Source organism: Euphorbia lathyris, chromosome 1, assembly GCF_963576675.1.
Source record: "Euphorbia lathyris chromosome 1, ddEupLath1.1, whole genome shotgun sequence".
Lineage (NCBI taxonomy): Eukaryota > Viridiplantae > Streptophyta > Magnoliopsida > Malpighiales > Euphorbiaceae > Euphorbia > Euphorbia lathyris.
In genome coordinates, this window is record NC_088910.1 from 100,528,008 (window position 1) to 100,544,341 (window position 16,334).

A 16,334-nucleotide genomic window follows, 5' to 3' on the forward strand; every position below is an offset into this window, starting at 1 on the left:
GAGGATTCTAGGGACTAGACGTAGGTGGAGAGGCCGAACCAGGATAAGTGATACTGAGTAATTTCTAACTCTCTCAAATATATATATATATATATGCCTGTGTTGATTGTTATATTTACTCAGCATACAAACTGTGAGAAGCTGGCACTGAGTAAATTGGAGTGCTGAGTTGGAAACTGACCACACAAGTGTCAATTCCCAACTCTCAAGTAAAACAGTCTTAGTCAGAAGCTGTCTTACGCTAAGTTCGACCAAGCTGACCAAAGCTGAGTTAATCAACTTATTGAAATAATTAAGTCAGCAAGATTAATTAGTGAAAAAAGTTATATTAGTTCCTAACCCCCCCCCCCCCTTTGGAACTAATCACATGGGACCAACAAATATATGCAACCCTAACGGGGTAGTAATTTCAGAAGAATAAAAAGTAATTCAGTCATGGAGAATTTCAATACTGAGTTCCATAAATTAAATATTTTGCCAACATCAAAATGGGGGAGTTTGTTGAAACACCTTTCCACAAGATTTTGATTTGACAAAATTATTTAAGTTTAATGCATGATTAAGAGACAATTAAATTTAAATGCTTTGATTTAATTGTACTAATCCGTTTGTTCAATATTGAGTATAAACATAAATGCAAAAGGAAATAAAAATTAAGACAGGACAAAGTCAGTATGAGCTGAGTGAAGAGCAACTCAGCACAAGAGAAGATAAGTCATCTTCAAAACAACAGCTTAAGAATGAAGCTGATCAAAGAAGCTGAGTGGAACGGAACTCAGCATAAAAGAAGTCTGCTTCAGAACTAGATCTTGCAGAACGAAGCTGACCATGGAAGCTGAGTGAAAAAGAACTCAGTATGAGATTTGGTGACAATCAAAGATAATGACTATCGAAGTGAAGCTGAGTGATTTTCAGGACATCATGAATGATCCGTTAGCTAAAAGACAAATCCGACAATTGTCTGCACCAATAATTGAAGCCTTGGAATTACGCAAAAGCCAAATTCCGAGATGCATGGGTCAACTGTTCGTTGCTATAAGACAAACTGCCGCAAGAAGACAAAGCCTGTAGTAAGAAGACAAGCCTGAAATCTGAAGAAATCAGAAAACAAGATTGGCCTGCACATCTGAAGTTGACCAGAAGTTTGTCCCCCAAAAGAGCCGTTTTGGATTCAACGGATAAATCAAATTCAAATCATTTGATCCTCAAAATACAACTATAAAAGGACAAGCAATCCTCTTGGATCATTGCCGATTGATACAGAAAATACAAGTGAGAAAGATACAAATTCAAAGCACTCAAAAACAAGAAAGAGATCTTACACCAACTTTCTATTCCTTGTGTAAATGCTAGATTGATTGTATATAATCATCTAAAGTGTTCTTTATCTGAAAAAGAACAATTTTGTTTTCAATTGTAATATTGAGAGTGTTGTGCTGAGTACTCGGTATTAAGTACTCAGTGGTAGAGAAATCTAGGTGCTGGGTTGTAGCACTTAGTAGGAGTTGAGTAGTCGAATAGAGCAAGGTACTCTTGCATATTCAACTGCCTTGTAACCGGTTTGTGCTCTACCTTTAAAGAGCTCATTATTGGATTCTAAAAGCCCGGAGGAGTCTGGGGACTGGACGTAGGCGGAGAGGCCGAACCAGGATAAGTCATACTGAGTAATTTCTAACTCTCTTAATATATATATATATATATATATATATATATATATATATATGTATGTATGTGCATGTGTTGTTTGTTATACTTACTCTGCATATAAACTGTTTAAAGCTGACACTGAGTAAAATTAGAGTGCTGAGTTGGAAGCTGACCACAAAAGTGTCAATTTCCAACTCACAAGTGAAACAATCTTAGTCAACATCTGACTAAAGCTGTCTCACACTAAGATCGGCCAAGCTGACCAAAACTGAGTTAATAAACTCACTAAAATTATCAAGTCAGCAAGATTAATTAGCGAAAAAGTTACATTAGTTCCTAACCCCCCCTCCCTTGGAACTAATCACACGGGACCAACACAAAGATCATATGAAGCTATTGCTTCTAAAATAATGGTTCGTTCATGAACATGACCTGTGTACATTCCATGTCAGGCAGTTGGACAATTGTTCCACTTCTAGTGTATGCAGTCAATACTGCCTAGCATACATGGAAATCCACGTTGTTCAGTAGATACCATTAACCTTACAATATCGTTATCATTATGTCGTATCGTTATCATTATGCCGTCTCAAGTATTCTTTGCCAAATACTTCAACGACTCCGTTCACAAATCTTTCAAGACTCTCTATTGATGATTTGCTTTCGCTAATACATACAAAGATGTTCCATATGCAAGCATCCTCATTGCAACTGTTATTTTTTGTAGCGATGATAAGCCAAGAACTCTTACGACATTAACTTTTTAAATAAAATATCGATCATGTGCTTCCACAGCTACTTGGATTTGTGAAAATAGTGATCGACACATTCGAAACCTTTTACGGAAAAAATGACTCGGGATATGTAGGATTGTTGGAGAAATAATCGCAAAAAAGCCTATCATGACCTTCAGCTCTATTACGATCAATGATGCGATGATGCATTAGTGATCCACCATGGTATGTTTCATGATTTTGACACCTACGTTGATGGCGTTCCACAACAGCTATATCAATATTCATTATTGTTTCATGTTCTTCCTCTTTTGCATCAAGCATTTCAATCATTATTTGTATGTTGTTAGATATGACAACTTGTATAGAATGATGCAAATTAGAGTAATGATGATTTTAATTGTTTCACCAAATGTATCATCTATTTAAAGAAAAATATAGTAATTGGAATATGGCCGTTAAAATATAGCCATTGTAATATGATCGTTAAAATATAGCCGTTGGAATGTAACATTTAAAAATAATCTAATTAAATTTTTATGGATAAAATAATAAAATAGATAGTGAGATAGCTAGTAATGTTGAAGCGCACACACATATCAAGAAAGTTAAATTTAACTTTATAATATTTTATGATATTTTGGAGAGTCATTTAACTAGTGGGTGTTGGAGATGCTCTAACAGTAATAACAACAGTTATCAATTAGTTGAACATACCCTCCATCTCATTCATAAACTAGAACCACAAATGGAGTTTATGAAAATGTAAGTTTCGCAACAACCTATCACAAATGATAGATGTGAAGCAAAATAAATAAATAAAACCAAATCGAAATCATACCTTCTAGGAGAAAATAGAAATTGGTCTTGTATTGTAGTTTATCAATACTTGTTAACTGTAGTCAATTAAGATAAATGAAACTCCTAATGAAAAACACCAAAATACGGCTGATTGGAAAAACAGATGTTCAGTACTCAATCAACTATCAACATTTATTTTTTATATTTAACCAAACACTTCAATATCATATTTCAGCGATTTGAGTTTCTTAACCATTAAAACCAAATTATTAAATATTGATATACACATAAAGTTAATATGAAATAAATTGATTGTTAAATTAACAGTAATGGAATAAATTAAGGTTTTATGTGAATTAAGTTGATATAATTGGTTCATTAAATTCTAATTCTTGACTATTTCACTAATCAATTTCTTCCAAAAGGAAAAAATGTGTGTTTATTTTTCGAACCGAAGACAAGACTCATTTCCTTTGGAAGGAAGAAGAGTCAGAATTTCATTGCCGTTCTGCCTTTCTCCCGTAGAATCTGTTAGCGGGGAAAGATGGAAAATAAGTACCCATTTCCACAAATTTACTTGGCCATATTTTAATATGCCGACGTTTTCCGTAAGTTTCAATTTTTAACTCAAAACCTTTTCAAATCTCAGTCTTATAATAAGGTAGACTATAATACTATATTATGGAATATGAATTGATTAAGATATCTAAATTATATGACAAACCTCAGAAGAAAGGGCCCCCCTTCTTCCTAGCAAGTTCTACAGCACCTACCATTTCATTGACAGAAAGGACAAAAAAGAAATATATATATTTAATATGAGTTTTCTCTTATTTTTATTTTTCAATTTTTAAATATTAAGGGCCCGTTTGCTTTACCTACTGTTTGCTGTTTGCTATTTACTGTTTATATGTTGCTGTTATGGTTTGCTGTTTGCCGTTGGAAGAAGCTGTTTTTCTAAAAAATAGAGATTATCTGCTTTTGTAAAAGACTGATTTTCAGATGTAAAAGGTAAACAGAAACCAAACACCTAAAACTCTCCATTTTAAAGTGAAAAGGCAAACAAGAGCATGAAAATAAGCAACCAAACACTCCTTTAAGTCTTGTATCATTCGATTTAATACCTTACACCTTTGCTCAGCTATAATAATTACAGCTAATTATCATGTTAATTAGTCTCAACGTGTGCAATTGCAATTTGTAAAATTTGTGAAATTAAGTGTCGAATATGATATATTATTTGATAAATATAAAAAATAAATACTGAATTTAAAAATAAAAATATTAATTGATAATATTTTATTTAAATTATGTTAATTTTAAGTACTGAAAGTCATTATGAAACAGAATCTAATATATAAAATTAAACTTTTTTGATCCATATGAAAAATTAGAGGTTAATTTCATATTTTTATGTCAATGGAATGATGTTTTGTGGGAGAAAATCTGCTGTTCCCAGTTGGGTGTCCCCTTCCATGAGAGGGACATGGAAAGAGACACGGAACTGGGAACATCAGATTTTCTCCCATGTTTTTGTATAAGAAATTTCATAAGATGCGGCTGTTTTTTGTTTTTGAACAGTTATGAAAACAAAAGCAGACAAATAAGACAAAGAAGAAGTCCCTATATGACCCAACTTTTACTTTCTTAGAGAAATTGTATTCTGTGAGCAGCAACGAAATTTCCTATTGATAATGGGTAGCCATTCCTTTCTCCTTCACGCAACTCTCTCTGCACCTTCCTCACCTTTCACCTTCTTTCACTATATAATATAATCAACACCTCCATCCATTCATTCAAAGCAACAAAACATTCTCTTTTCTTCTTCTTCTTCTTCCCCCAAATTGACTATAACAATATTTTCATTTTGAAAAAAAAGGCTTAAAGATGCAGAAAACTGAGATATTGTACATGCTATTTGATGTTCTATTATTCGGATCATTCTTCAACAAAGTAGTTAACATTCAGAAATTGTTCTCTAGATTATGGTTTTCCCTCCGCTGTCAAATTAATGTACCAGAAGAACAACAGAACAACAAGCAGCATCAATCATCATCATCACCAGAATTCCATAATGAGAGAGTGATTGGAAGAGAAGAAGTAGAGATGGTGATGGAAAGATTAGGGATTTTTTGCAGCACAGAAAGCGAGAAGCTTAAAGAATCAATGGGTTTCGATGAACTTTCAAAGCTGTTTGATGAAAAAGAGCCTAGTTTAGAGGAACTTAAGGAATCATTTGATGTTTTTGATGTCAATCGAGATGGCTTTATTGATGCAGAGGAGTTGCAGAGAGTGATTCGTTTATTGGGATTGAAGGAACGATCTGATGTCCAAAGTTGCAGGAGAATGATCAGGAATTTTGATGAAAATGGAGATGGTAGGATAGATTTCAATGAATTTGTTAAATTCATGGAGAATAACCTTTCTTGATTTTTTTTTTTTTTTAAGAGAACATGCTGTATATAGAACTTCCATTGCAGCAGCAAGCAATTTTAAGGAAATAGTTGAAGATGATAATAGCAATCGTAATTATTCATGGCAATCCCAAAATGTCAAACTTCAAGAAAACATAAGTTTCTCTGTATACTCATTTAAATTCACTTTAATTTCATCTGGTATATTTAGATCGAGATTGATTGCAGTTTTGTTTGAATGATCAAAATGTTGTCCTAAATCATATTTTTCTAATTATAAAATATGAATGAAGAACCATTTTTGACTAATTGTCGACAATGATGTATAATTTGGGAAGAGGGGCTGCTTGATGTCACGAGGACGGGTATGGGAAAGGCCAAATCCCCGTGTGTCATCGATAGTTTCCTCGAATTCCATCCGGTCAACTCTTATTAAAGGGGTTTATGTTTTTCAAACGTTCTGTCAATATGTCTATTGGTATTCCGTTCTAAAGGATCCTCTGTATATAAATCTCGTCCTATAAGGAGCAGACTCTATAGACTATTTCGGAGTCCATAGTGTCTACAGAGTTCCTCTCTATGGAGACACAAATGTCGAATGCTCGACTCGCCTAGTCTCCAGTGCACTAGGATAGATCGCTTAAGCCAGTATCGACTACTGACGCAAAAGGTAGTGGAGATCCAACGCCGAGATATCCTTGTACCCTATAGTGTTTTTTCATACCAAATCGGCTTCCACCGTCATTGTATGTTGATATATTCCATTCGTCACTCCATGCTGAAGCCTCATTGTAGCTTTGTCAATGGTTGTAGTTGAGTTTTTCTATGACCGAACTCCCACCTATATTCTCCCCCACTTAGAGGATCAACGTCTCCATTGATCAGGCTTGCCTCCTATAATGAGAGTTTCACTTTCTACTTGAATGCTATCGAGGTTCTGCCAAGTCGCCCGCACTCTTGTTTCCTAAATTGATATCTGCTCGCACTTGAACTCTTATTGAGTTTACATGTTGTTGGCTTATCTATGGAAATTGTTTCAACTTTATTGAAAGAATTGTTTTCCGTAAAATCATCTCATTGATTTCCTTGATTATTTATACAAACAATAGGGCTTAACATGAGGAGTGGTATCATCAGGCATGGCTGACGAGATGGAGAGAATATGACGGAAGGAAGGAAGAAGAAGAGACTAGGGCAGCGGAAGAAACCAAAGAAAGAAACACTAGAATACCGATACCATGAAAGAATTGTTTTCCGTAAAATCATCTCATTGATTTCTTTGATTATGTATACAAACAATAGGGCTTAACATGAGGAGTAGCATCATCAGGCATGGCTGACGAGATGGAGAGAATATGACGGAAGGAAGGAAGAAGAAGAGACTAGGGCAGCAGAAGAAACCAAAGAAAGAAACACTAGAATACTGATACCATGAAAGAATTGTTTTCCGTAAAATCATCTCATTGATTTCATTGATTATGTATACAAACAATACTGCTACATTTTAGGCTAGAGTTATGCTAGAATTAAGGAGCTAATTTACCACAATATATGATAAATTACCATAATATATGCTAGCTAGAATTAAGGAGCTAATTTACCACAATATATGCTACCGACTAAGGTGGTTTGGCCATGTGAGACGTAGAGCGCTTGATGCGCCGGTTAGGAGAACCGAAGAGTGGCAAAGGGATGTAGTGGTGAGGGGTAGGGGAAGACCTAAGCAAACTTGGAGGAGGGTGATCGAGAGTGATATGAGTTTATTGGGAATTGAGGAAAATATGGTAGTGGATAGGACGGAGTGGAGGGAGCGAATCTGTGTCGCTGACACGACTTGATTTTCACGGTTTTATATGATGGTTCATGTTAGCCGACCCCGAATCATTTCGGGACTAAGGCTTTGTTGTTGTTGTTGTTGTTGTATATGCTAAATATATACTAATCCTAAAATACAAGATTATATAAATATTCTAACTAATATTTACGTAATCTATCATTTATCCATCACTCCGCTGCTCCCGTAATTCGCAACTTAAATGTCTTTGACCGAAAAACTTTTCTCACGTTTCAATTGTAAGCCCATTCCCAGAGAATAGCAAAAGTAATTTTTTGAAGTATTTGAAATCTGAAAAAAAATTCTATTATTAAGGATCTTCATACAAGTCTTATTCCTCAATCCGGAGTCTTTCATCGCTGTCTTCTTCTATAATCCATCATAATCTAACGTACCCTTCAATATATCTACCATAATATACCTTAAAGGGGTATATACAGATCTAATTCCCCAAATCGCTCATCCCTCACTGGAGGAATCGTCGTCCCCGGTGATTGGGATTGACGAAGAACCCATATGTCGACTTGCCACTAAATTATCCACAAACACCTACTACTTAATAACTTGCTCGTGTCTTTGATTGCTCACATTCTCAATGCTTTTACACCATTGTTCAAACCTTGAGCTTACCACCCAAATACATTGTCTCGTTTCGGATTTGCACCTCGTAAAATAAACAAAGGAATACCACATAAAAATGTGAATATTGGTACCTGGATACATTTAATGGAAATGTACCAACATTCACATTGAAATCCAAACATCAAGAAAATATTATAGCAACACCGTTATTCACACGACCAAGATAAGAGCACTTACACAAGTGTTCAAATATTTATAAACTTTGATTTACCAAAATTCTGACTTTGATGAAATTCTGCTAGGTAGAACCTGCTACACGAGCTGTTTGACCAACATCCAATTGTGCCTCTCGCAATCCTTTATTTTTTGTTCGCACTGTTGGATCTCTTTAATTTTTCTGCCGGAAATGTTGAGGAGGAAACACAAGGTAAGCTTGGTCTTGTCCGCTGAGGGTTCAAACTTTGCTCCATTTCCTGTCTCTTTTGTCTCTAACTTCTTCCCCGACTCTCTACGTTGGGTTGCTTCCCTTTCTCCCTTAAATTGAGTTTGAAGTTGAAGTTGAACCCCCACATTAAAATCCTACTTTAAACCCTAGGGTTTTCTCATAGGTGGCTCTAAAATCTACCTCGCTTAAACTGGACCATGCTCTTGTTTCGCCAATCTTTACCTTCACGAGTTCTGATAGGAACTCTTTTTTGTTGTCGCCAACTTCGGTTCACTAGTAGAATGCCCAATTTGGTTGGACATGTCCATAGTTTGCAATCCCATTGCTTGCCAACTTGTTAACCACCATTCCTGTTTATTCACTACTCTCGTTTGACTCAACAACCTTCCACCAGTTCGATTCACTTTTGTTTATACTCGAACTTTTGCTCCGTTTCTTTGTCCGGCTAAAAGATCACATCTTGAAACTCAAATACCTGCACAAAAACCACGTCCTTTTTGTACATGAGTATTTTTAGGCGCTCCATCCACAAAGCTCATTACAAACAAGGATCTAGTTCTATGAGTTATCTTAGGCATCCCCTTAATACATTCATAGTAATCACAATGACACTTCTCCAACCTACGAGATCATAATGGGTATCTTTAAAAAAATCATATTTCATATTTTTTTTTCCAATTTAATAATAGAATTTCAGATTAATATTTTCAAGTCCGATAAAATTATTTGAATTTTTTCTAAACTCGTACAAAATACAATATATTTTTATGAATATTTTTTTAATTTTTTTCACGTCTAATAATATGATATGTTACTAATTAGTGATAAAATAACGCAGATGTGAAGTGTAGATGACAATATTTATGGCCGAAAAGATAGTTTAATGAATTATTTTTCAAATCTGACCTAATGTGTCAACGTTAGGGGTAAAACTATATCATTTAAGACGTTATGTATAAACTTACTTCCATCTCTAGGGGTGCAACCGAGCCGAACCGAGCCGAACCCTAGGTAGGCTCGGTATTGGCTCGTTAGTATCTCGAGTCGAGCCCTCTCGAATCGAGCTTTGACGAGCTTTGACCGAGCCGAGCTTTGACCGAATCTGACCGAGCTTTGATCGAGCCGAGCTTTTATCGAGCTTCTAACGAGCTTTACCCAAATCCATCAAACATGCATAGAATAAGTAGCGTAAAAAATAGAAAAGCCTTATAACACACTCCATATGAGTTTAAAATATTTATAAAGAAAAACAAGCACGTTATTGTCGAGATTCCAAAACAGTATATGGTACTTTTGATCGGAAAACACAAGCTCGGAGAAAAAATTCAAGCAATGACATATATATTAAACTTTGTAATGTATTTTATTCCTTATCAAAACCTAATTGTCTCGCTAAAGACTCAAATGTCTAAACTTTTTTTGTGTCATTTTTTTGTATGGGTTAAATCTTATTTGATTTGTGAATTGTGATGAAAACTAATAATAGCTAATGAAATATATATTAAATATATATAATGAAATATATATAGTAATTAAAAATAATCGAGCCTGCTCGCGAGCTTTCGAGCCGAACCTAAAGAAGCTCGGACTCAGCTCGTTAGTGCTCGAGCCGATCCCGAACTCGAGTCGAGCCATATCGAGCCGAGCTTTGATCGAGCTTTCACCGAGCCGAGCTCGAATAGTTTGCGAACTACCAAGGCTCGCTTGCACCCCTATCCATCTCTAAACGTGAGAACTTATCCGTAATTAAAATTAGAAGAGGGCTTCCAAGACCGAAATCAATTCAGGAGTGGAGGGTCTGTTTTGTAATTTTCCTTTCCTATTCTTGGAAAAACCATGTCGTTTTTACTCTATAAGAAAACGATGTCGTTCCTTAATGTGGAAATTGAAACAGCATAGTACAGCACCTGTTCCCTGCAAACAAACCCCTAATTTTTCAATCGAGTCTTATGTGCGATATCGCGAGAGAGAATCGCAAGAGAGAGCTCTTCTCTTCCGCCACTCCACTGGCTGCCAGTTACCTCCACCGCTAGCGCCGCTCCTTCCACCACCGCAGCCTTCTCTTTTCTTCGACGGAAACGGAAGTCAACTCCGGCGGTCAGGCAGGTTAGTAATCTCAATTGAATATGAAGGCAAGGCTTAATTGTTCTTTGAATGCTGATGATAAAAGCTTAATTGAATATGAAGCCTTAATTGAAGGCTTGATTGAAGGCTTGATTGAATTTGAATGCTGTTGGTGTTTTTGCTTAATTGAAGGCTTAAAGTATTTTTGTTGTTGGTGTTTTTGCTTAATTGAATGATGTTGGTGTTTTTGCTTAATTGAAGGCTTAAAGAACCTTTGTATGTAAATCAAGTATTTTGTCTTAAAGTTAACCAAATTAAGATTTTTCAACTTTATTGTAATTTGTAAAATCAATAGAAATATAGCATATCAGAATTCAGAAGAAGCATTTGAATTTTTCATCTTATAGCAATAAGAGAAAGAGAAAGAAAGTAAAAATTGTCATTGTTTTGTTAGTCTCCAAATGACGTTTACTTGTTTCAAGTTTAAATCATCATAAGAAACATCTTAGATAATGATTAACCATTTGCTATTAGCATATATATTTGTAAATTGTATTAGAAAATGTACACTCGCAGAACTCAATTGTCACTCATTTAGCGCTACACTTTTGAATATTTTGAATTTGTTTTTTTTTTACTTCATTAAAAATTTTGTTGTTCAATATTAAAGCCCGGGTCATGTGGGACTCTGGTTCCGCCACTGACTGGTGTGAATGACAAAAGATAGAACTTGGAAGAAAGAATAAAACCAGTCTTTGAAATTTGTATTATTGAACTTTATATTTCTAATTTTCAAACTAGAAAAAGTACAAAGCTGCCAATAAATTTTTGTTTGGAAGGCCTCGACAAAAGACTATACAAATTTATTTATTTTTCTATGGTAAAATTAATGAAAGTAATATTGAATACGCTTGCGATCTTCAAATCGAAGTGTTGAATCTAAAAGCTCAGACTGGGCTCCTTAATAATTTGAGAGACAATCGAAGTTCGAGCCAAATTTTGACCTAACCGAGCTCCAATAGTTTGCTAGTTAGCGTAACTAATTAACACTTTCCCCTTATTCTATTTCCTGTAAGTCCTAAATTGCAGTTAGTTTGCAGTTGAGAACACAGCGCACGCCCCCTCCCCCAGCTCTCGTTGTTGTAGCGCCACCATCAGTCGGCAATCCCCACCCAAGCCGCCACAATCTATTGGCTGTTTGTCGCAAGCATAGTCTGTAGGGTTCGCCGCTTTGTGATTCAACAATGATAATGGCTGCAAGTGTCCTAGTCTCTGTTTAACAGCTGTCTCCCTCCTCTCTTCACCGGACCACCACATCTTCATTAACTCACTAGGCATAGAGGTTATAGAAAACCAATTCCTGCCCTAATTCTAATTTCATTGACTTTTCCAGTCTCTGTTTCTTCTGTTACTCTTTATTTTTTCTTATTTGATTTTGATTTAACTGGCTTACAAGATTGAAGCACTTTAGATGTGCTACTGAGTGTTCTCTTTTCTTTCTTATTTTATTTATTTATTCAATATGTTAATGGTTGATGCCAATGACCTGCTTGTGTTGTGCATAATGAATTTGGATAATAATGTCATGGATTGCTCCCTTCTGAGATGCATTTCCTTGTTATTCTTTTATCTTCAATCTATTTGATATACTTTGCTGCGTTCTAGCTAAAATCATACACTGTTTATTCTGTGTCCTCTTCAAGCTGAATACAGAATTATCATTTTAGATGCTGGTTTGTTCAAAAACTGATATAACATGAATCTCTATTCCACTTCATTTGTTACATTTTTTTTTTTTTAATCTGGTCAATGTAAATGCCAACTGGAATTCCATTTTCTTTAATTAGGCCAAAAGGATTTTTGGTGTTTCCATTTGTACAGCTTTTAGAAATGATTTAGAAATAGTATGTCTTGAATATTTCCTTGTTGTTTGTACATGTAGAGGAGTAAACGGCAGACGAATAAAGATTGTCAAAGAAATACAAGAAGGGAAAAAACGACAGAAAGAGTAGAAAAAATGATTTATATAAAAAAATAGTTAAAATCAGAACTAAGGCGATAAAGTGGAAGACCCATTAGCCAGCCACCACTCCAAACAGAGAGGAAGATATACGTGATTCAACCCAAAATACCAAAGGAAATCATATAGGTGGGTAAAGAATGGTCCGGCAATTCCCTTTTTTTTTTTTTTTTTCACATTCACTATGAGTAAAGGATGTTAGTTATGGTTAGTTGGAAAGTGGGGAAATTTTGTTGTACGTATGGGGGAAAAACAGGAATAAGGGAGGGGTATTTCTAGCTGTTAGATAGCATGAAGAGTAGAGAATTTATTTTATGTCTTAACTTCATGATGGGATTTGAGTTTATGCCAATTCCATGTATTTTTGTTTTCTATTTCCGTTAATTTGAGTGTTCAAGTAATTTTTTAGAGAAGAATTATCGATATATTTTCTATTTCTGGAAATATAATTTTGAATGCTTACATTAACAAAAATAGAAAACAAAAGGTAAATGGAATTGAGCCTAAATCCAAATTCCATGACGAAGTTACACTTCCCTTCTTACCCAGCTGAGCAGAGCCACAGTCCACACTGAGAAATACAAACGAAATTCCATCCCTCTCTTCTTGCTCTCTAACAGCTAGAAATACTGTATTGCGGATTGCCCCTCTACGTACAACAAATTACCCTACTTGACAACTACAGCGACACCTAACGTCCTATACTTACTAATTGACCCCTCACACTTTTATCTCGTTCTCTATCAAACACTATAATATTTTTTTACTGTTTAGGGTTTTGGGGAAGAGCGCGGAAGTTTATGATTCAATCGTTCTACTCTATGTCGATATTGCATCAAGTAAAGAAGATGGGGCTTCCATTGATGAATCTTGTCCAATTCAAAGGGTTGCCCATTTTGGACCAACTCCATTTGGAGGAAAAGCTGCTTCGTGCCTCTTCAGAAAATTGGTGCATAATAAATGATGGAACTAATGTCCCTGCCATTGTCATGGGATTGTCTGGGTAATCTGTTTTCTAAGTTTCTTTTACATCTGAGTCCTGCTTTTTGCTTTTATTATCTTGAATTATCCGATTAATTTATGGTCCTGCTTGGCTAACTTGATCGGTTGTATGCTAGTTACCAATTCAGTTGTTTATTTAAATAGTGGTGCATGTTTCTCTGTGATGTTCTAATTTTTTTAAATTGATATGGTTGTGGTAACTGTCACACAAAGTACGACGGTACTAGAATATGACAACAGTGGTAATTAGAGTGAGATGTTTCCTAGGTTGTAGGTACTGACTGCCAAGTTAAGCAATTATATTATCTACATATCATTTACCCGCTTTCAAGTCTCTGTTTTCCTTTTACATGTGTATTTATAGAAGTGACTGTTTACATAGGAAACCTTCCGAACTTCTTGAAATTGGACCCGTGTTGCGAGATCATGTTCCTGTCATTAGAAGGTTTACTGGGGGTGGCACTGTTATCGTTGATGATGGGACTATATTCGTCACTATCATATGCAACAAGGATGATGTTCCTGGAGTTCAACCATATCCCCGTTCCATCATGTCTTGGAGTGGTTTGTTATATAATGATGTGTTTCGAGGGATTGGTGATTTTCAACTTCGTGAGAATGGTACTTAAAGTTGAACTTTGAGTTAAAAGATGATATTGGGTCATATTGTATCAATTTGTAAGGATTACATACATTCACCCTTTGTATTCTTCAGAACTAAAATCATGATTTAGGAATATTCTTTACATTAAGGATACCTGCAACGGATCTTGATTACGTTCTCCAGATTTTTGTTTAGATGTTTAAGCATTAATATTAGGAGACAATATCCTGTGTTCTTCTCCAACTTGATTTGCTTAAAGCCTTAAATAGACATGTATAAGTTTTTAGATAACTCCAATAGTCCATAAAAATGATATGTTAGCTGATTTACCAGTATATTAATCTCTGGGAATTGCGTTTTCTCATGGATGGTTGCTGTATAGACTAGAATTTTAATTTTCTGATGTGATTATTCATGTGTACGAGGCCATAAAATACCTAGAATTTTACATCTAATGTTCGTAGATAATGATCTTGTATGCATTTTACTAGTTTTATAAAACTTCCAAATTTTTGTTCAGATTATGTGTTTGGTGATCGCAAGTTTGGTGGAAATGCACAATCTATTATTAAAAGTCGGTGGGTACACCACACTTCCTTTTTATGGGAGTATGAGGCGAAGAACATGGCCTACTTGAAGCAACCTGCTCGGGCTCCTATGTACAGATCTGTAAGTTTCTTTAGTTTATCTCCTCGTTGATCTTTCTTACAAACTTCTTGTTTTGGCTGTTTATCTTTTGGTAAATGGTGTTGTTTTATTTTTAATCAGCTTTGCATTTGCTTTGAATGCCAGATGTTCTCTATTGAATTGGTGAAAATTGATATGCAAATTTTTTATAATGCTAGCTGAAGTTGTTTGATTACATCATTAAGCTCTCCCTTAGGCTTAGCCTCTATGCAGCTAAACCATTCTGTTTTGGGATAGTTTTTTTTCACTTTTACTTGATGAACTGATTCATTCTGAGTGCTGATCCTCTCAAACTAGATGTATATTCTCAAATTTAGAAAAAAGATGCTCTGATGACTTATCCTAACAGTGCTTGATAATAAAAAATACCGTTACTGCAATGAATAGTGTAACTGAGAGCAATTATGAGAGGGCAGATACTGTATTTTTTGTATGCCATCATATAACCTATGCTATAGTTTGAAGATTATGTTGCTATTTTGTATAGGGAAGAAATCACAGTGAATTTATCTGTGGAATGAAGGAAATATTGTCAAGATCAGTTTTCATAGAAAAAACCCAGAAGGCTCTTGAAACCCAATTCTTGGTGGAACCAAAAAACTTGAAGGGACTTGGTGCATTACATGAAGAGGGATTTGCTCACTCCACCAGACTTCTCACGGAGCAGGAGCTCGAGAGTGCTTCTGCATCCCCGGTATAATAGAGTTATTATTTCACATTTTCACATGCCTATTGCTAGTGAAGCCCTTATTTATAAAAAATATGCTTTCCCCACATTATTTATTTTGCTCTGTTACTTCATTTGAGTGTTGGTATCCCTATTTTGAAGCTGATTCTGATCATGATTATTCAAAGCCAAAGTGGCATTAGACAAAGGTATGATTTTTTCTAATAAGATTAGAATTTCTCAGATTGTCGAAATAATGTCCAATCCTGTTATGTACTAGTAAATCTTATTTGTTATAAATTAAACTGCACAAAAGGTTCCATATTTTAGGTAGTACTTGTGCTCGATTAGCTTCTTCTTCTAGATTTTATGTTTGTTAACTTAAATCTAAAACAAAGGTTACGTTAAAGTTTCAACTTGCAACCATGGTTTGCTTTGAGACTCTTCCAATACTCATTATCTAAGAAAAACGCATAGAAATTACAAAAAATAGTTTAATGTTGAAGACGAATTGTGGTTTAGTTTAAGCAAAATGGAACTTGAGATTCATACTTACAAAATTTTATAGATTTAGGACTATTTTTTATGTTTTAATTTAGGTGTCATTTCTAGGAGCACCCTTGTGGTACCTTTTCCTGGACCCTCGCTTAGCGGGGACGCGTAGTGCACCGGGCCGTCCTATTACCACATGATATCCTTCTCATGTGATATTACCTATGAAGCACAGACTCTTCCCCGGGGTCGCCGTGGCCGAGTCGGACTCGCCGGACTCGGGGACTCGGCGGGGACACGGCGGGGACACGGCCGGAAAATAGGACACGGATGGGGACACG

The 16,334-nt window shown here is 35.4% G+C and overlaps 2 protein-coding genes across 2 annotated transcripts; both read left to right on the plus strand.

The window, feature by feature from the left end:
* The first annotated feature begins 4,959 nt into the window (after positions 1-4,959).
* Positions 4,960-5,812, plus strand: LOC136208876 (probable calcium-binding protein CML46). Its single transcript, XM_066000158.1, has one exon. The coding sequence runs from the start codon at positions 5,070-5,072 to the stop codon at positions 5,610-5,612; it is 543 nt and encodes a 180-aa protein (XP_065856230.1). The 5' UTR covers positions 4,960-5,069; the 3' UTR covers positions 5,613-5,812.
* Positions 5,813-10,356: 4,544 nt separating this feature from the next.
* LOC136208882 (uncharacterized) lies at positions 10,357-15,825 on the plus strand. The gene is made up of 6 exons (XM_066000169.1): positions 10,357-10,563; positions 12,464-12,670; positions 13,316-13,544; positions 13,926-14,164; positions 14,668-14,816; positions 15,322-15,825. Exons 3-6 carry the CDS (start codon positions 13,342-13,344, stop codon positions 15,532-15,534), a joined length of 804 nt encoding a protein of 267 aa, XP_065856241.1. The 5' UTR covers positions 10,357-10,563; positions 12,464-12,670; positions 13,316-13,341; the 3' UTR covers positions 15,535-15,825.
* The last annotated feature ends 509 nt before the right edge of the window (positions 15,826-16,334 follow it).

Coding starts and splice junctions, on each gene's coding strand:
- LOC136208876 (XM_066000158.1), top strand. CDS start 5,070: ATGCAGAAAACTGAGATATTGTACATGCTATTTGATGTTCTATTATTC.
- LOC136208882 (XM_066000169.1), top strand. CDS start 13,342: ATGATTCAATCGTTCTACTCTATGTCGATATTGCATCAAGTAAAGAAG. Junction 13,545..13,925: donor ATTGTCATGGGATTGTCTGG/GTAATCTGTTTT, acceptor CTGTTTACATAG/GAAACCTTCCGAACTTCTTG. Junction 14,817..15,321: donor GGGCTCCTATGTACAGATCT/GTAAGTTTCTTT, acceptor TATTTTGTATAG/GGAAGAAATCACAGTGAATT.